Raw genomic sequence first — 20,298 nt, 5'->3', positions numbered from 1 at the left:
GATAGATAGAGATACTGTAGATAGACAGACAGACAGACAGATAGATGGATGGATAGATAGATGAAAGAAGGAAGGAAGGAAGGAAGGAAGGAAGGAAGGAAGGAAGGAAGGAAGGAAGGAAGGAAGGAAGAAAGAAAGAAAGAAAGGAAAGAAGAAAGGAAGGAAGGGAGGAAGGAGAAGAAAGAAAGGAAGGAAGGAAGGAAGGAAGGAAGAAAGAAAGAAAGAAAGAAAGAAAGAAAGAAAGAAAGAAAGAAAGAAAGAAAGAAAGAAAAGATTGGTGAAATACTCCTGATCCAAATCAAATTCCAAAGGTGCTTTTTCCAAAAAGCAACTGGACTTTTCTTGTTTTTTTTTCCTTTGAAAACGTTTTGCTTCTCACCCAAGAAGCTTCTTCAGTTGTCCATAGACAAATTCAAATCAAGCCATTTCAGATCTGATTTGGTTCAAATATCCAACAGGATTTTTGTGGGATGAGGTGGATTTAGTGTGGTTTTCCAAACCCATCTCAAATTAACACATGTTTCTTTTCAGGAGTAGAAGCCTTCAAGTCATCTGATTCGATAATCCAATTAGATTTTTCTGATTCACGTTGGAGAATCGGTTCAATTGAGAGATTCACTCAATCAGTGGTGGGATTCAAATATGTGAACAACGGGTTCTCTGCGTTGATGCCACTTCCGGAAGTCCATTCTGAGCCTGGGCCATAAAAAATTAGCTACCGGTTCTGCTGAACTGGTGCGAACCGGCTAAATCCCACCACTGCACTCAATTCTCTTTGAACCAACTCTCCAAATCAAAGCTTTGCCTACCTCTTATCTATTTGTCCATCGACTTGTCTCTCTTAATGAAGGCTTTTGTGGTTCTTTGTGCTCTTCTCCTTCAGGCTGTTTATTCCCGTGTGGCTCGCATCTGCAAAAATGACATGGGGGGCTCTCAGAGAGTGCTGGAAAAACACTGGACGTCATTCCTCAAAGCACGTCTCAACTGCTCGGTGCCTGGGGATTCATTTTTCTACTTTGATGTGCTTCAGTCTATCACAGACATCATTGAAATCAGTGGCGTCCCTACCGTGGTCGGTGTTTTCACCACACAGCTGAACAGGTGAGAGAGGAACAACCCTACATCAAAAAGGAAATCCCGCCATTCGCTCTTGGCACTAACCGCACAGCCCAGCTTTTCTGACAGTCTCTTTTGTGCTTCTTCTGCAGCATCCCTGGCTCGGCAGTTTGTGCTTTCAACATGGAAGACATTGAGAAAGTCTTCAAAGGGAGATTTAAAGAGCAGAAAACCCCAGATTCTGTTTGGACAGCTGTACCCGAAGACAAAGTGCCAAGGCCAAGGTAAAACATTTGTATATGTGGTCTGCGCCAAGGAGTGATTGGATTCAAAGGAGTTCTGATTACAAAGAATTCTTCTTGGATAGAAGACAGCGATCTCAAAGCAGCCGATCAAGGCATCAGCCCCAGTTTTAGAGACTGTGAAATATGGTGCCTCCAGGGCTTTGCGTTAAGCAGATAACTTTGCTCTGCAGCTTGAAGTTCACCCGGAATCCTATAATGTCACAACTACTCAAAACTGGAAAAGTTTTGTTCAGTAGTAGGAATTCACCACATCTTGTATAGGCAGAACAGTTTGACTAGATCAGCGGTTCTCAACCTGTGGGTCGGGACCCCATTTGGGGTCGAACGACCATTTCACGGGGGTCGCCAAACAACGCAGTCCGCCATTTCCCCCCCCCTTTTCCTTAGCTGTGCTTCTCCCTTTTATTCTATTGGCTTTTGAAAGCCAATAGAATAGACTCTCTTGAATAGAGTAATTCTATTGGCTTTCAAAAGCCAATAGGAATTGTCCAGGCTGTCTCTGCCCTGCTGAGCCCGCCAAAAGTCCCATTCTGCAAACGGTGCTGCACCAGTTGAGTAGTCCTCGACTTACGACCGGTTGGGGGTCGCGGCATTAAAAAGGTTAAGAACCACTGGACTAGAGTGTAGACAGAGAACCAGACACTCAGAATAACAGACTTGGAAGGGACCTTGGAGGTCTTCTAGTCCAATCCCCTGCTCAAGCAGGGGAGCCTATATTATTCCAGACAGGTAGCTGTCCAGTCTCTTCTCAAAATAGATAAGATAACTTTTATTGTCATTCGTTACTGTGGGCACACTGGCACACATTAAAAATGAAATTCTGTCGCCAGCTCTCCAAAGTGTACACATACATAACACACATAGAAATGTGTTGTATACATACATATGTATATACTTACACCCTTACATATAAATATATACAAATATTAATCACTGTCCATCTTTAAGACATAGCAGAAAGAGGAAATTTGAGAGCTCACAAGGTTGATACTGTATGGAATGAAAATGGTGACCGGATCTGGATATTCTGCTTCGGATAGTAGGGGAACATTCAGATTCACTCACAGTTTTGTTCCATACAGTGTCAATTTTGTGGGGGGGGGGGGGAAAGCCTCCAGTGATGAAGTTTTTAACTCCTGCAACTTCTGGAAACAAGCCGTTTCACCGGTTAATTGTTCTGACTGTTAGGAAATTTGTCCCTCTAAAGGAGTGTGCTTTTTCGATTGCTGGAAATATAAAAACAGAAGAGAGAGGGAATGCAAAAATCAGGCAAGGGTCTTGAGAGTCTTATTTTGTTCTCCTCCTTCTGGTCAATGAAGCCCTGCAAACCTTGGGATAAGATCTCAGAGGTCTTTCCACAAGATGAACATCAAAGGTGAGACCTCTGTTGTAGGATCGATATTGGGGATTTGACCTGCTTCCTTTTCCAGGAATTTGTACCCAACCGGGTACTATTCTGAAGGCTACCTTAGTGAGAGTGTGCAAAGCCACTAGTTCTAAAGTTGAAAAAAGGCAACACTTTAGATCACTCTGGTTTCATTCAGCAGGTTTTGCCCTAAATCCTAACAGATCACTATTCCAACAAATTAACTGTATTATGATTTCACATGATGGTCTGATTCGCACAATTGGCTGAGGCAAGGGCTGACTTCCCAATATACTAGCAATTAAAATTACTAACTACTCAGCCATGTTTATGCTTAAGTGTCTTGTGCAAATCCAGCAGCAATGGATGGAAAGAATTTGAGTTCTGACAAAGAATTGGTCTGACGACTTGCTTCAAACCCTTTATAAAATGATTCTAGAGTAACAGTTTTCCTTTGCACCCTGATATTTTTTTTGTTCCCCTTCAGTCTTTTTTGCTATTTTTACTTTTTAAAAAAAAATCAGGAAAAATTGTTGCTTTCCTTTCAGACCTGGTTGCTGTGCAAAGCATGGCCCAGCAGAGGCTTACAAAACCTCCATTGATTTCCCAGATGAAACGCTTTCTTTCATCAAGTCCCATCCTTTGATGGATTCCGCTGTTCCATCTGTCATTGAGGAGCCATGGTTCACAAAGACACGAGTCAGGTAAGAGGCAGGGACACCAGGCCAAGGAGCAACAATTGTAAAGTAGAATCTGACCCTAACCACAGTGACAGAACCACTTCTGTGCAGACTTGAAAGGAGGCATAAAGTTGAATTCTGCAGATTATCTTGCTAAAGATAGGATTGTGATAGCCCGCCGTGGAAGAAAAGGGGAGCTGGGTATACCCTAAGAACTTTCAAGCCGTTTCAGAAATCTTGTTAAGATGTCTGGATCTTGCGCCATCCATCTATAGCAGGGGTGTCAAACTGCCGGCCCACAGGCCGGATGCGTCACGCAGAAGCCGCGCCCACCCCATTGCCGGCAATGGCAAAACTGTCCCGATACGTTGTGCGACCTCGCGTGACGTCTCGAGTTTGACATATCTGATCTATAGTCACAGATACTTGCAACTTGTTCCCATCTTAGTAAGACCTTGTGAAGAAGCCCATGTTAGCTCCCCACCACAGTGAGATTGGTGCTCTCTATGCTTGGTTGCTTTCTCGCAGACGTTTCATTGCCCAACTACGTAATATTATCAGTGCTAGGTAATGATGCTAGGTAACTGATGCTAGGTAATTGAGTCATGAAACATCTGCAAAAAAAATAAGTCAGTGAAGGTTCTCAATAATTCAGATAGAGTTGTTTGAAGGTTGAGTCATTGCAATTGGACTAATTTCTGTTGTTAGCTTGAGATGTTTCACTGGCCATTTAGGGACTTCATCAGTCAGAGCATGTCAGTTAAGTAGAGAGACATTGGAAAGTTCCAACTCTTGCTACACTGACCTCGGGGGTTTCCTCCCCAAAGTGTGTTGCAATATATCGATGAATAATAATCCAGGTAGAGTTGCTTGAAGGTTGAGTCATTCATTGCAACTGGACTAATTTTTCTTCAAACATCTGCAAGAAAACAACCAAGCTCAGAGAGTACCAAAGACTCCACTGTTCAACCCTGTGCTACAAATATTCTCTTTGATGGATACAATGAGATTTTCTTCTCAAATCTGGAGGGATTGAAGTGGCATACACGTTGTCATTAAAAGGAGCTGATATAACATTAGCACGCGTCGAAAATTAAGGCACGGTCTTCAGCAAACAAAAGGAACTTGTTAGTTCTGGTAGCTATCTTAAAAGACATTAGCTCTGCTGTTCTAAGTTTTACTTCCTGGGGTGGTTTTGAAGTTCATGTGTTATTATTTTAAAGTTTTGCTTTTTAAAGTTAATGTATTGATGTGTACACTAGTTTGGTATAGTGCAGGGGTAGGCAACCTTGGCTCTTTTATGACTCGTGGACTTCAACTCCCAGAATTCCTGAGCCAGCATGGCTCAGCTTGGAAACCTCTCCCTTTCCCCTCAGCACGGCTGGCTCAGGAATTCTGGGAGTTGAGGTTCACGAGTCATAAAAGAGCCAAGGTTGCCTACCCCTGGTATAGTGGTTAAGGGGCTGGCCTGGAAACCAGGTAACTGTAAGTTCTAGTTCTGGCTGGGTGATTTTTGGGCCAATTGGTCTCGCTTAACCGAACTCGCCTCACAGGATTGTTGTTATGAGGAGAATATTAGGAAGAAGAATTATTAGTTATGTTCTTGGATTTCTTACGAAGCAATAAAGCAGGATAAAAATCAAATAAATAAAAATCAGGTGTACACTTTCAAGTGTATCATAAGTTGGTGTAAAATCTTCTAAGCCAATTTGCAGCTCGGATTTAGTGTATCTTAATTATATGGTCCACGTGACCTACCTGAGCTTTAAAATTGGCACTGTCAGCTTTCCAACCCCTCATTAAACAGGGATTGTTGGGCATTAATCAGATTGCTGGATTCTAGGTTGTGTAATTTTCTCTAGGGAGAAGGATCAACAACCTCCTCCCTTTCCAGTTTAGTATCTCCCGATCTCCAGGTCTAGTTGGTTTCAGGGCTACTATCATGATTTTTTTTATTGTTATCTGTTATTGTTCTTGTTGCTATAATGTGTCTTTATTATTCATTGGAAAATGAATGAAAATTATAAATAAGTTTAAAAGCACGTACACTCAAACACAATTGCTCACCTTCCTGTTTCTCACCAGGATTGTGCAAGAGGGGAAGGCTGATTAATGCAGGTGACATGAAGAATGGAATTTTATAGTTTATTGAGCATGTTGTTTTTTTCTTTCTTTCCCGCATACAAAATATGCTGTACTCATGATGAGTATTTGATTAATGCTGTGGCTGCTGCTATCAAAACACAGCCTATTCACACCCCATTGGCAAAGGTTGTGATATTTCTCTTTTAAAGCTGTAGAAAGCAAGCTTTTGGAAGGTGACCTTCCTTAAAGAAAATTGCATCTGCCCCAGATAGAATCTGCTCCCCATCGTCCTTACAGAGATCTCCCTGAAAATCCCATCACCCCTGCCAAGTGACACTGGATATGAAGGTGGAGGGGAGCAATTGTGATGAGAGATGTCTTGATCTCGACAGGTATCGGTTGACTGCAATTGCCGTGGATCGTTCAGCTGGCCCGTATCAAAACTATACAGTCATTTTTGTGGGCTCTGAAGCCGGAATGGTGCTGAAGATCTTGGCGAAGACCAAAGCTTTTTCCCTGAACGACAGTATCTTACTGGAGGAGATTGATGCTTACAATCATGCAAAGTAGGTCTTAATTTGTCTATGGAGATGCTCAGTCATCGAGCTCACCGTTGTCCCAAATATGCTTTTTCAGGAGGCAACTGGACGTTCTTGTTTTTCCTTTGAAGACAGTTTGCTTCTCATCCAAGTGGCTACTTTTTCAAGACAGCAAAGTCCATATTTTGGACAGAGAGGATCGCTGGTTTGAAAGAGGGGGTCAAAGAGGCCATCTATGTCCAAACTGAACAGCCCTCTCTCAACACAGGGAGAGGACTCTCTCCAGTCTACAACACACTCCTTTCATCAGTTCCAAGAAGGCTCCACACCCATTTGCACCACTCAGGTGACTCTGAAGATACAGGTAAACCTCCAAGTGGCCTCAACGACTCTCTAAAAGAATGCAGATGACCAGTAGTCTACAAGGAGTATATAAATCCTTCCATTCCCCACCATCCAGTCAGAGCTGAAGGAGCTTCTTGGATGAGAAGTGAAATGTCTTTAAAGAAAAACAAGGAAGTCCAGTGGCCTCCTGAAAAAGCATCTTGAGGTCTTATTTTATGAGAACAGCGGCAAAATATTTGATAATGTCCATCTTGTCCGAGTCCCTTTTGCCGTTAGCCACTTGATTGAAAAGTGCTTCTCCTTCCTTCCTCCCCACTTCAGTGACATTTCACTCCATCTGTCCTCTCATCCTGTCTAGTGAAGCCCAGTCTTTAAAGAAATGTGTGTTTGCATAATTTAAAAACATAGTTTGTGTTGAGGTGAGCACGTTTCGTTTTCATGTACATATGCAGGGACATGCCCCAGTATATTGCCGGTACTCCAGAACCGTGCTGGTATTATCAACATCCTCTACCTGTCCTCTGATTAAGAATAATCAGAGAAAAAGCTAATGAAGAAAATCCAATGAAGTCATTAATAATGATCAAGATGATAATTGCGAATGAAATTCTGAACATTTCACCAGGTCTTCTCTTTTCATCACTTAACAGTTGGCCTTACCTAGAAGTCTAGCTGAGGAAAATTGCTTTCTTGAAGAACGTGTTTTGGTGGTTGAAGTCTGGTGGGGGGGGGGAGGAGCTCCTGGTTTGTCTTAGTTTGGTTTCTGCTTGTTTGTCTCTTCAGCATAAAAGTCTCCTCTTCTATCACCCAGGCAACTTGAAGAGAAGAGTTGTAGGAATTGCTCCATCACTTGAATTCTGGAACTCTGCTTCGTTTCTCTGACTATATCAGACTTCCCCAACATATCATTGTCCTTTGGGCTGGAGGGTACAACATTGGAGAGGGCTTCCATATGTCTTCTTTCAACTAACTGTGGTCCTCAAAATCCATGTGGGAGAAGTGCTAAAATTTTAACAAGTTGAAAGACAAAGTAAACAATGTCTATGTAGGCTTGAGATGATAAGCATCAACAACCGGATATCCAAACAGTAAAGATCTCAAAATTCCTGTATCCCACAGATGTAATGGGGATGGTGAAGAAGACAAAAAAGTCATCTCTCTGCAACTGGACAAAGAGCACCATGTGTTGTTCATTGCATTCTCCAGCTGCATCATTAGAATTCCTCTCAGCCGTTGTGAGCGTCATGGATCATGTAAAAAGTAAGCCCTCTCTACAACCTCATACTATTGGCTGTGTCAGTGTTCCAAGACAATGGAGGACTAATATCTTAACTTGGTTTTGCTTTAGGACTTGCATTGCTTCTCGGGACCCTTACTGTGGCTGGTTGGCCCACGGATCCTGCGGGAGAGTGAGAGCAAGCATGGTGTAAGTAGAGTAATTATATTTTTGAGTTTTGCATCACCACACAAAATATTATTAGAATGACATTAAACTCCCTTTTACAACCCTGTAATCCTTTAATTTGGGGTAGAGTCAGAGCAGTTGGATGGAGCTGAGAGTTTACTGGCCAGATGCCCTTCCTGATGCCATGCAGAGTTCACAGCAGATATTTTTTTCTTCGTGTCCTAGGAGAGAAACATTTGCCACTACCTAGGGTTGACCTCTTAACCTTCTGAGTGGGAGGCAAGTGTTTCCACCACTAGACCACCATGCTGCTCCCCGTTATCAGAACAACATTCTGCCCCATAAAATATTTTAAAACAATGTTCTACAACAGGGGTCTTCAAACTTCTCCCTTTTATGACTTGTGGACATCAACTCCCAGAATTCCTCAGCCAGCATGCCTTTAAGCCCTAAAAAAGCTTCTAGATCTAGTGAGACCTATCATTAATTACATTGGATCATCTTTAATTAAGACCCAAACGGTGGGACAGAAACCATCCTTGGAACAGATTTTTCTCCATGGGAACTGTGGCAGGCTCCATTCATGCCTGATTTTATTCCTTTCTTTCCTAATTTAAGGCTATTCTTGTTGCTGTTTGTACTTTTTTAAGACTCCAGGACACTGTTCATTTTTATGTAATGTTTATGTTTTATTTTGTTGTTCGTGTTTCCATGAAAACAAAGATGACAACACTGGACTAAGTTAGCTCAAGCTTGTATGTGAGCTGAAGACCAGTTTTTGGGGGACAGTTCCAAAGTTTAGGTGGCCCAACATCCAGTTACACACAGTCAGGAGAGAGCTTTGTACATTTAAATCTAAGGAACGTGAATAACAAACTTAATTCACATTTGCTTCAGAACAGCCTGTCATTTAAGACTGTCATTGCCCAAAAACAGTGCCCCCACTCCTGCTCTTTCCCTGACCTTATCTCCATAATTTTCTATCCCATAATTGTGGCCCAGTAAATGATGATGGATGGGAAGGGGGCTTCTTTTCTCCAGACTAGAAGTTCTCCATGTCTTCTGTAGTAGACAGAAAGATGTTTTTGTGATGCTGCTTTGTCAAGAAATAGTCCATAAGTCAGAGACTCTGTTCAATAGTTTAATTGTTGGTCATTTGGGTCATGGTTTAATGAGAAAACCCTTAGGGCAAGGGCGACAAAATAGGAAGAGCAACTGTGAGCTAACACAAAAGGCTTGCTAGAGTTGGCCTGCATTCATTAGCTGTGAACTGTACGTCAGTGTGCATATTAGGAAGCATAGGAAGCAACCACTCATCTTTGCATGGATCATGGTCAAGAAGATCACTCAACACAGTATGGATCATGATCAAGAAGGCCAGCTACGAAACAATTAAATCAATTATCTGCTATTAGAAATGAAGCCTCCCCTTCATTTTAAGTCTAACACAGGTAGGCAACCTTGGCTCTTTTATGACTCGTGGACTTCAACTCCCAGAATTCCTGAGCCAGCCATGCTGAGGGGAAAGGGAGAGGTTTCCAAGCTGAGCCATGCTGGCTCAGGAATTCTGGGAGTTGAAGTCCACGAGTCATAAAAGAGCCAAGGTTGCCTACTCCTGGTTTAACACATCTCTTCTTGAGTCCAGTGTCCACCTTCATTCATAAACAGAAAATAAATAAATAAATAAATACAGATACATACATACAGATAGTCCTTGACGTACGACCACAATTGAGCCCAAAATTTCTGTTGCTAAGTGAAACAGTTCTTAATTGAATTTTGCACCATTTTACGTTCTTTCTCGCCACCATTTTTAAGTGAATCACTGCAGTAGTAGCACGATTGTTCAGTAAATTTGGCTTCTCCATTGACTTTGCTCGGCAGAAGATCAACCAAGGGGATCACATGACCCCCGGGACACGGCAACCATCCTACATATGAGTGATTTGCCATGGGGGAGGGGTCTGAATTTTGATCATATGACCAAGGGGATGCTGCAACAGTCATAAGTGTGAAAAACAATCATAATTCCCCTTTTTTCGGTGCCGTTGCAACTTTGAACGGTCCACTTTGTAAGTTGAGGGTTATCTATATGCATGCATACATACAATATTGCAGTTCTTGCATTTCTTTCAGTGATAATGTTGATGATGTCACGGTCATCCTCGGTTTTCCCAACTAATGCTGTTAATTGCAGGTTATCTTTGTTTGTTTCATACAACCACAGCCTTGGAGAGTATGAGCAAGACGTGGAGTACGGCAACACTGCCCACCTGGGGGATTGCCACGGTAAGCTCACCCATCCCAGATGTCCACTGGAGAATGCAGCATGGTTTGGTTTGTGAACCACACATGGTGTGGAAGATCATATTAATGGCACTGATCCCTTGCCTTCCTTTTAAAATGAAAGCTGTTTGATCTTGGGTGGTGGATTTCTTTGACCATATTTTTTCCCCCAACCATCACGCTGGTTCGTGAAGGTCCACAGCCACTTTATGATTATATTGAAGCTTTTAAATTTTTTTTTTTCTCCTGTTTTTCCCTCCCTTTTGGGTAAGCCAATTGTATTTTATTTTCTGATTTTCCGTTGCTCAGGCTTTGAAAATCTTTTGCTTTTCCTTTTGGTTACTTTTCACTGATTACGTGTTCCTTTAATTCTTTTAGAAATTTTGCCTACTACAACTACACCAGATTACAAAATATTTGGCGATCCAACATCTGGTTAGTTTTTTCCAATCATTTTTTTCCTCCCTCCAATTAACGAAGCTTTTCTTTCCTTCAGTTTGAATATTTTCAGCTTTTCTTTCTTTCTTTCTTTCTTTCTTTCTTTCTTTCTTTCTTTCTTTCTTTCTTTCTTTCTTTCTTTCTTTCTTTCTTTCTTCTTTCTCTGACTCTCTTGTTTTTCATTACCTACCGTCCTTTTGGGTGCAGTTGGCAATCTTTCACTTTTTTAATTTATATTTTTGCTCTTCTGCTTTTACTCATATTCCTACTGATGGACAAGATAAAACCAAGTCAGTTTTGGCTCACTCCGTACTTTTCACCTCATATAGCTGCATGTTTAACAGCTCATTATTAATTGAGGTCCTTCTTTTATTCACCCACAAATCTGATCGACATGGATGAGATTTTCCTCGCCTACTCTTTTCACCCTCCACCTAGTCATACATTTTTGAATGCTAACCACCTCCTTGTCATAATTCAATATATGGATGCCTGCCTGATTCTCCCTTTCTTTATTTTTCCTATGTCTCCCAGTTCCTTTATCGCAAATACGCATTTTGCAAAATGTGTATTTCTGTATTTGAAATGTGTTGATTTCTCCAGTAATAGGAATGTGTTTGTGCTGATAATTATACTTAGCATTATAACTTCAGAAGTTGTACTGGTTTTTTTTTTCCTTCAGAACAAAAATTGTAGAGAAAATAGAGAAGAGGGTGGGTAAATTGTGAACTTTTAAGCCACTGGGAATGCATTCACACCAGCTCAGAAATCAATGATTCTTTTTCTGGATTAGTCCTGAATTGCTATTGGAATGATTGACAAGCTCAGCTAATTTATTTAATCAACCATATACAAAGCATCCACTCTAAACATCCCATTTTAAGCATATCTTTGAACTTTTAACACTTTTTAAGATGAGCAGCTAGGCAGGTTTTAACAAAACGTGTTTTGTTTCGACACTGTAATATCTGATTTGTGTTCAGTGGCCAAAATAATCCCATGGCTTGTTAGCCCTACAAGATAGAGCAAACTCGGGCACAAAATCATGAATATTAAAACTACTTTTATGATAATGGTCTTGCAACTTGCTTCCCTCTGGCCTGCCTTTATCCTAAAGAAAACGGTTGGAGGGTCAGCCTGCGTTGCTTCTCAAACTCCATTTCTGCTCTGGGCTCAGATATCTCTTATCTGTTGCCTCAGCTGCAGCTTTTCCTCCAAGTTTTTCTCACTTCCCACTACATGATCATAGATTAGAGGATTATCCTTGGTATGTTGAGATTTCATTCTAACATGTCTAAATTAATTACATTTGTGAATATCCCTGCGACCAATCTTCTACCCATATAAAGTCCCCTCAGCTGTTGCAGGAGAGGGTTGGATCAACAATGCACAGAGCACAGAAGCATCCCTTCCCAGCTTGCATTTGGATGAGCATCCAAATCCAGCTTTTACCCTGGATGTTTCATATGGAAACACAACAAATGAATGCCCTAAGGAAATGGAATTTATTGCCTCCCTTGGACATGATGCCATAAATTTCAGGGGGTCACTGTTTTTTTTTAGACTGCAAGCCTTGGACTATTTTGAGGCAACTCCCACACAAGCTCACACTAAGCCTGGATAAATTCAGACTCTTGACATCTGCTTGGACAACAGTCATGATAGGAAAAGGCTTACCTAGAGGTGCCAGCCGAAGTTGACAGGAGTGAGCCAAAGGGATAAATAAATTAGATTTTGCCTCTTGACGTAATCTGTCCATCTCATTTCAAGCAGTCTAATAAGGCCAATCGGTTATATTGCACTGAACTTTCATTTTAATCTGATTTGGACATTAATTCACAAGAGCAGCATCGAGCTTTATTGTCTGTCCTTTTTCTCATACAGATTCCCAATAAACATCTCCCTCTAAACATTACTTAGCAGCCATTGAATAAAGCCAGCAGTGGATGAGGGTGTTAAAAAGGAAAGAAGAAAAAAAATTGTAATGCACATTAATAAAAAATCTGTTTGCCACCACAGACATGGCGTTATCCTCAGCTTCCATTACCACAGTGGGAAGTATCCCTGTTATCTCGCCCAAAGTGATTGGTTCCTGGAAACCTAAAGTGACTGGCTCTCGGGAATTTGTAGCTCAAGATGACCCAAACACTTCTGATTACTCTGAACCTTTATCAGGGGTTCCAAAGGGTAAGGCCAAATCAGGGAATCTGTTGCAGTCGAAAGAAAACCTGATACCTTCAGCCATTTTCAAAGATTCAATCCATTGGACCTTGCTCAATGGATACGCAGAGTGTGTGTGGATCAAAGGCAGAGCAACATAGCAGCTAAAAACAGAACCAAAAAGGTGAAATGTGGATCTGAGCGAACAAACCAAGAGATGAGTTTCATAACTCATGTCAACCAACCCCTGTTCTTTCTTCTCTCCATCAATCAATATTCCAAGGTTTATTGTTGTTTAGTAGCGCCATGCGTGCCTCTATAACAGATCAGTAGAAGCATTACAGATTTTTATGTTAGGTTTTAAGATACTTAAAAACAACTGCAGCCTTTTCAGACTTCTGCATGAGCTTGAAGTAGGATGCTGTTTGAAGGAGCAGAGGGATGCTATACATCTTCTAAATCAGGGGGTCTCCAAACTTGGCAACTTTAAGACTTGTGGACTTCAGTGCCCAGAATTCCCCATGGCTGGTTGAGGAATTCTGGGAGTTAAAAGTCCACAAGTCTTAAACTTGTCAAGTTTGGAGATCCCTGTTCTAAATAAGCTGAGGAAGAGACAAAGACCTACAATTCACCCAACAATGTTGGATGAAATATCATACATTCTGATCTAAACCCAACCAGAGAATAGAGAGTAGCTATTTTGGAATCACAGTTAAGCAGTACAAGTCAGATAGAACAGGCTTTGCCTCAAATGTCCTTTCGGTCACTAGCTTCTCGGGATTACTTTTGACCTCTGTGTCTTGGTCTCAGAACAATCACATTCTGAGATTTGAGGATACGCAACTGGGTTGCCATGAAAGCAAAAGAGGACCACGGTCTCAATCTGCTCAGTTCCTCTCAGATTTCAGCAGAGGTCCAAAGTCACTAAGTCAGTTTCTTCTGTAGGCACATATCTCAACCCAGGCCTCAGTTATCCACTCACCTGAACTGCCTTATGTTTGCATACCTCTCGGTAGATACTGCATATTTGCGCACACTTGTCTCTGTTTTCTCCTTGTTGAAATTATCAGAACCTGGTTTGCATTTTAATAGCCCCTGGGATGTATCAGGTTTCCTTTCAAGTCTTCTGACATTCCTTTGCTTCAGGTGTTTTATAGCTTGAGTGTCCTCTGAAATCTTTATCCGGATTTACTCACAGGCTCTCTCTCTATCATATATGGTGGCACTTTTTTTGCCTGGCCTCTGTGTCTTTATTTCACCTCTTCTTCTGCACAAAGCCATTAAAATCAATAACCCTGAACACATTTAACTCTGGTCAAAAGCCTTGCCTCTAACAAATAATAACAACAACACTACTACTAGTACTAATGTTCCTCTTCATTTTAAGTTTTCCGCCTGGCATAGAATAACCGAAGTAGATGCAATTCTTTCAAACTAACGTTTTTCTCGGCAGGGTGATGTCTGTGGCTCCCTTAAAATAAACAAATAATAAAACTGCTCTCAGGAAAAAAAAAAGTGTAAGTTCCAATAATTGTGTGTTAATTGCAATTATAATTATTCTTCAAGACTAAATGAGATGCATTCTATATTTTAGGAAAAACTAATCTAACTATTAATCATTTCTAAAACAGCATGAGATTCCAAACGTGCATTCCTTATTCAAGCAAAAACCATAAAAATATAAAACCTTTCTTTCTTTTTTCTTTTTTTTTAATCTGCAGACAACCTAAGAAAATGTTACAAAACATTGAGTTGGAAGAGAACCATAGCTCTGTTGATGCAATGAACAAATTATGCAGTTTTATATATATATATATATTTATATATATATATTTGCATAATCCTATCTCGTATTTGATTTCTGATTTATGAGTCAGACAGGGAACTGAGAGAGAAAGCCTTCCATGAGTTATTAATTGCAGTCTGGCAAAGTAACACCTTCTAACCTCAATTTCCAGCAGAAATTGTTAAAGTTAATAACATACAAGCTACTATTTGTGAGTCTTAAAAGGAGACTTGGGGACAGAAGGAGAATAGATTGGCAGAATATCATATTTGGAAAGTTCTCCAAGCTGATTGAACCAGAGCTAGAAGCCACATCTTGTATTCAAAAACAGTGAAGTCTCTAAATGGTTGCCCAAGTCTCTACTTCTGAGAAGTCCTGTAGGTAGTTGTGGAAGGAGATCTTCACATCAGCCTTCAATTTTGCTCTGTGCTCCTGCCAGCTAAGAACTGGAGCCATCAGTCATACAGTGCTTTGATTCTCTACTTTGGCAGAAGTTCTCCCCAGTGAAGTTAGAGGACTTTGTTGCACTTGTGTCAGAAGCACCAAGGTACTTATGGGTGGAAAGGATTAGCCAGTGACATCCCCATTGCTCTGGGGATGTCCAGTTGGAGGCTTCCTGGAAGGAGCTGGATTGAAGGACGAGAGCTCAACTCTGCTCCATGACAGCTCAGACACGGGCTTGCTAATCTCCTGCCCAGGGTTCAAACCATGCGAGCCATTGTGCTCCTTTAGTTAGAGCAGGAGTCCCCAACCCCTGGTCTGTGGACCGGTATTGGGCTGCAGCATGCCAGCAACTGGGCCACACAAACAAGCAAAGCCCCATCTGCAGGATGCAGGCAGCACACAAAACCCTCTGGTCCACAGAAAACCTTCTCATCGTGTAACCGGTCCCTGGTGCCCAAAAGGTTGGGGACCTCTGAGTTAGAGGACTAAGAGTAGAGAAAAGCAGCCACCAGGATGGAAAACAGCTGCTGATGTTTTGATGCTCCTCTGACACTATTGTAAGGATAGTAGGTGGTATTAGCTCGCTCCTGTTGGGCGAGTTAGTTCACATCCCGTTAGCTTCAGATAAGTGTCTATAATGAATATGAAATCTGGACTGTGAAGCAGTCATAGAGCAGGAATACTTCTTAGTACAAATATTCTTAGTGAAGAGTAACTCAGAGTATTGGTTTTCCTACTTTGGACATGTATTGTGTCATGTCCACAGTCAGTTTTTGCATACTGGCTAAGAAGAAGACGCTCAGAAAGAACGTCGCACGGCCACATTGCAGCTCGGAACAAGCTGTTAATCTGTGCTATCATTATATATCATGCCCTTTTGCTGATCTCACAGCCGACTTATGATTAGTGCAGGACTCCTGAAGACGTGGAGGCACCAAACGTGGCCAAATGTGCAAAAGTCATGACCTCATTGAAAGATCAGGCACATCATTCCCAAAATTTAGAAGGTTGACCAAGAAGAGGTAGGAATAACAGGGCTGTTCTTATAAACCATAAGTGCAATTCCACTTTGCTATTCATTTGTTGTTGTTAGTTGCAAGTCGTGTCTGACCCATTGCGACTCCATGGATGTACAGTATTGCTATGTGTATGTTCAACTTCAGCCCAAGAAAAATCCACCACACACAAGAATAATAAATCTAGGAATAAGCAATGATACTTCTAAAGAATTAGCCTTAAATATGTTCACTTGGCACTTACAAGGGCTGCTTCATATCTTGGACACATTCAGGAATATCAAGTCCCCTCAAAATCCATTCATTTCAGACCATTCCACCATAAACCTGAAGACATGGAAGCTGTGCTAGATCCTGTCCACTTTATGTTTAATCTGAACCAGGGAGGGCTGAGAAAGAGAAGAGAGGTTTTAAGTAGTAAGGATTCACATAGGTGTTTCATAATGCATATAGACCATTAGAATTCAATTTGGGTGCTCTTTGTGGATCACCTCCTTGTTAAGAGTGATACCATTTCTTGATGCTGCTCAAAAGGGTGTACGTTCAAGACACCAAGTTTTGGTTAGGTGCACTTAGGATGCAGCCTGAAATAGCAAGCTTTTGTCTCATGATTTTATCATCCAAAGTACTCTCTAACCTGCCCATCATGTGTGTGCTTGTCATAGGTGTGAGATGGGAAGTCCAATCAGGTGATTCCAATCAAATGGTGCACATGAATGTCCTGATTACCTGTGTCTTTGCGGCTTTCCTTCTGGGAGCATTTATTGCCGGCGTGGCTGTTTACTGTTACCGAGACGTTTTTGTGAGAAAATCCAGGAAGATTCACAAAGATGCTGAGTCAGCTCAGTCCTGCACGGATTCCAGCGGGAGTTTTGCCAAACTGAATGGCCTCTTTGACAGCCCTGTTAAGGAGTATCAGCAGAACATTGATTCGCCCAAACTTTATTCCAACTTGCTGACGAGTCGCAAAGAGCTGCCCCAGACGGCTGACACAAAGTCCATGTTGATGGTGGACCACAGAGCCCAACCACCAGAACTGGCAGCTCTTCCAACCCCGGAATCGACTCCTGTGCTTCAGCAGAAGACCTTACAAGGAATGAAGAGCCAGATGGAGAAGGCCCAGAACAACCTCAGCTCTTCAAGAAAAGAAGGCCCCTTGAAGAGTCCTCAGTTTTTCCCCTCCAGTCCTCCACCCCATTCTCCTTTAAGTCACGGACACATCCCCAGTGCCATTGTCCTTCCCAATGCCACCCACGATTACAACATGTCCTTCTCCAATTCTAACGCGCACAAAGCGGACAAAAAGATGGCACATGTGGACCACCCGCTCACCAAGTCCTCAGGCAAAAGAGACCCTAGGCGGTCTGTGGATTCCAGAAACACCTTGAATGACTTCCTGAAACATTTAAACGAAACCCCCAGCAACTCCAAAGCCATTATGGCTGACCTTCAGGTGGCTCACCAGACTTTAATGTTGGATTCCATGGGCAACGTGACAGAGGTCCCCCCCAAAGTCCCCAACCGGGAAGCATCTTTATACTCTCCTCCTTCCACCCTGCCACGAAATAGCCCGACAAAACGGGTGGATGTCCCCAACGCACCGGGAGCACCAATGACCTCTTTAGAAAGACAGAGGGGCTACCACAAGAATTCTTCCCAGAGGCATTCTATATCAGCTCTTCCTAAAAACTTAAACTCCCCGAACGGGATGCTGTTATCTAGGCAGCCTAGCGTTAACCGGGGAGGATATATGACTCCGACCGGAGGCACAAAGATGGACTATATCCAAGGGACTCCGGTCAGCGTCCATCTACAGCCTTCCTTGTCTAGGCAAAGCAGTTACACAAGCAACGGAACGCTTCCTCGGACAGGGATAAAGAGGATGCCCTCTCTTAAGCCAGATGTGCCACCCAAACCTTCTTTTGCCCCACAGACGCCTTCAGTCAGGCCACTGAACAAATACAGTTACTAAAACTTGCCTAATCAATCCATCCAGACCTTGGGGCGATGGTGCAGGACAGATGGAAAGACTCCGACTCGCTTGTCATGGAGGGCATGGGGGGAGGGAACCGAATTTGGGGGCAAACAGGCTCTTTTTGCTCCATCTGCTGGTTTTGTCGGGCCCAAAGCAAGACTCCACTTGCCCAATGCGTTAAAAGAGAGAGGAAGGGCTGGCCACTGCATCTCTTGTGTTGGGAGAGGAGGAGAGACGTAGCACAAAAGGACGGGACTCCGTGGCCACTTCAAAAGAGTACTGTTTAGAGTACTTAGGGAGGAAGCAGATCCGCAAACAAACAAACAAAAAAAAATACTTGAAATTAATAATAATTAAAGTGAGAATAAAAAAGGGGGGGTTGTTTTTAGACTGCCATACTGTGTAGTCTTCCCACAAAATGTGAACGTTTTAACTCTGTATGCATTTGCCTTGCCTCTTGCACAAATATCCGAAAAAGAAAACGTCTCGATACGTCTGTTGGTTAAGAAGCAGCGGGCTGAACCTCAGCCTCTAGTCCAACTGTAGCATTTTTATTTTTTGCCTCCAAAGGATGAACAGTTTGTTTTACGGCACAGGTAAAAACGAGAGGGATGAGAGAGGGGGGGTGCATGCAAGTGTGCGAGGAAGCCTTGAATCCTAGGAGGTGCTCAATTCCATTGTGTTGTCTGGATAGAAATGTTTACATTTGTGAAAGAACAAGGCACCTACCAGTCACATCGACTCTGGTACTCTCGCCTTGCAAAGATGCACTGCAGGTCTCATGCAGCAGGCTTTGCGATAAAGGTAATCCTCGACTTAACGATCACAATTGAGACCAACGTTTCTGTTGCTAAGCGAGACTCATTTGTTAAATGAGTTTTGCCCCATTTTACCACCTTTCTGTTACGTGAATCACTGCCGTTGTGAAGTTAGTAACACAGTTGTCAAGTGAATCTGGCTTCCCCATTGACTTGACTTGCCAGAAGGTCACAAAAGGGGATCATGTGATCCCAGGGCACTGCAACCGTCATAAATACATGCCAGTTGCCAAGTGTCCAAATTTTGAACAGGTGACCACAGGGATGCTGCAACGGTCATAAGTCACCTTTTTTTTCCAGTGCCATTGTAACTTGAAATGGTCACCAAACAAACTATTGTAAGTTGAGGACTACCTATATTGATTGTGGCATATGACACAATTAGGTACAATGTGAAACCAGCCAAATATAGGTACCCAAAGCCAGGCTGCTATAAAGCTAGATATCTAATTTCCAAATGTTGTTTTAATGGGTTTTCGTTGACCCAACCACTATTTAATTTACTGTCCTTCAAAACATCAAGGGCTGAAACCATCCCGTATAGGGGTTCTTAATTTCCCCAAATTTCAAACCCATCTTCACAAAGGAAAAAAAAAGAGGACATTTGCCTGCAGATGTCCAGATTTCTGTTTTGCGAACGCAAAGAGTTGCTTCCTGCAGTGTCCTTCCACCATCTGTCTTAAACTCTTGGGAAGTAAAGGAGAAACACGATTGTTGTCTTTTATGTGTCCAACAACATGTCCTGGAAAAGCCTAACACGAGATACGAAGGTGTGTATGCCATTGGGCTTCTCTTGACAACTGCTTACGTCATTGTAAGGAGATTCTTCTCACTTTTAAAGAGTTCTGTTGAACGTATTGAGTATGTTCCTTTCAACATTAAGCCGACATTCCCTAATCTGGTGAGGGGAGCTGGGACTTGCAAGTCCCAATAGTCCAACTTGGATTGACTTAGAATTCTGGGAGTTGAGTACAACACATCTAGAGGACACTAGGTTGAGGAAGAGTCACTTGAAGCTGCAAAAAGCAATTGGTAGCTCTCCAGATATTGCCAAACTACAAGTCCCAACATCTGTAGGAAGCATGGCCAAATAGTCAGTAGTGGGATTCATATAGGTGAACAACTGGTTCTCTGTGTGGATGCCGCTTTCGGAAGTCCATTCTGGGCCTGGGCAACAAAAAACTACCGGTTCTGCCAAACTGGTGCGAACTGGCTAAATCCCACCACTGCAAATAGTGAATGGTGAGGGATACTAGAAGTTGTACTTAGTAACATCTAGTTGTCTACTTCTGTATGAAGCTTTGAGGTTTTTTCCCAAGTTTTGAAACTCTACCCTTTCAAGACTTGTGGTAGGAACCAGATGGTTCAAGCAATGCTCTCACTGTTGTAACAGATGTTGGCTTTGGATGTTATGTGAACACACCCAATGTACACTAGGTTCCCAAGTGAGGAAGGATAAATGTGACATTATCCCCATAACACAACCATCCTCCAATGTCTTAGCAAGATCCATCCATCAAAATTCAACAGAAGCACAGCCCATCTTTTTAGCTTGTGGTTTCTTTGAAGCCATGCCAACAACAACACTATTGTA

At 42.2% G+C, this 20,298-nt stretch overlaps 1 protein-coding gene across 13 annotated transcripts in view; it reads left to right on the top strand.

The window, feature by feature from the left end:
* SEMA6D (semaphorin 6D) overlaps positions 1–18,326 on the top strand; it is a 282,445-nt gene extending 264,119 nt beyond the window's left edge. For 6 of the 13 annotated variants that reach the window (XM_039359368.1, XM_039359369.1, XM_039359365.1 and 3 more), the window contains 10 exons: positions 884–1,101; positions 1,209–1,340; positions 3,276–3,431; positions 5,885–6,058; positions 7,496–7,636; positions 7,725–7,802; positions 9,979–10,070; positions 10,446–10,502; positions 12,525–12,692; positions 16,577–18,326. In XM_039359368.1, the coding sequence (XP_039215302.1) occupies positions 884–1,101; positions 1,209–1,340; positions 3,276–3,431; positions 5,885–6,058; positions 7,496–7,636; positions 7,725–7,802; positions 9,979–10,070; positions 10,446–10,502; positions 12,525–12,692; positions 16,577–17,883 (2,523 nt within the window). In that variant the 3' untranslated portion in view covers positions 17,884–18,326. The remainder of the gene's footprint in view (positions 1–883; positions 1,102–1,208; positions 1,341–3,275; positions 3,432–5,884; positions 6,059–7,495; positions 7,637–7,724; positions 7,803–9,978; positions 10,071–10,445; positions 10,503–12,524; positions 12,693–16,576) is intronic. The other 7 variants (XM_039359371.1, XM_039359373.1, XM_039359372.1 and 4 more) reach the window with 7 other exon arrangements.
* The last annotated feature ends 1,972 nt before the right edge of the window (positions 18,327–20,298 follow it).

Source organism: Crotalus tigris, unplaced genomic scaffold, assembly GCF_016545835.1.
Source record: "Crotalus tigris isolate CLP2741 ecotype Arizona unplaced genomic scaffold, ASM1654583v1 scf7180000019068.10715455, whole genome shotgun sequence".
Taxonomy (NCBI): domain Eukaryota; kingdom Metazoa; phylum Chordata; class Lepidosauria; order Squamata; family Viperidae; genus Crotalus; species Crotalus tigris.
The sequence above is the reverse complement of the archived record's forward strand: the minus strand, read 5'-3'. Positions and strand labels throughout refer to the sequence as shown.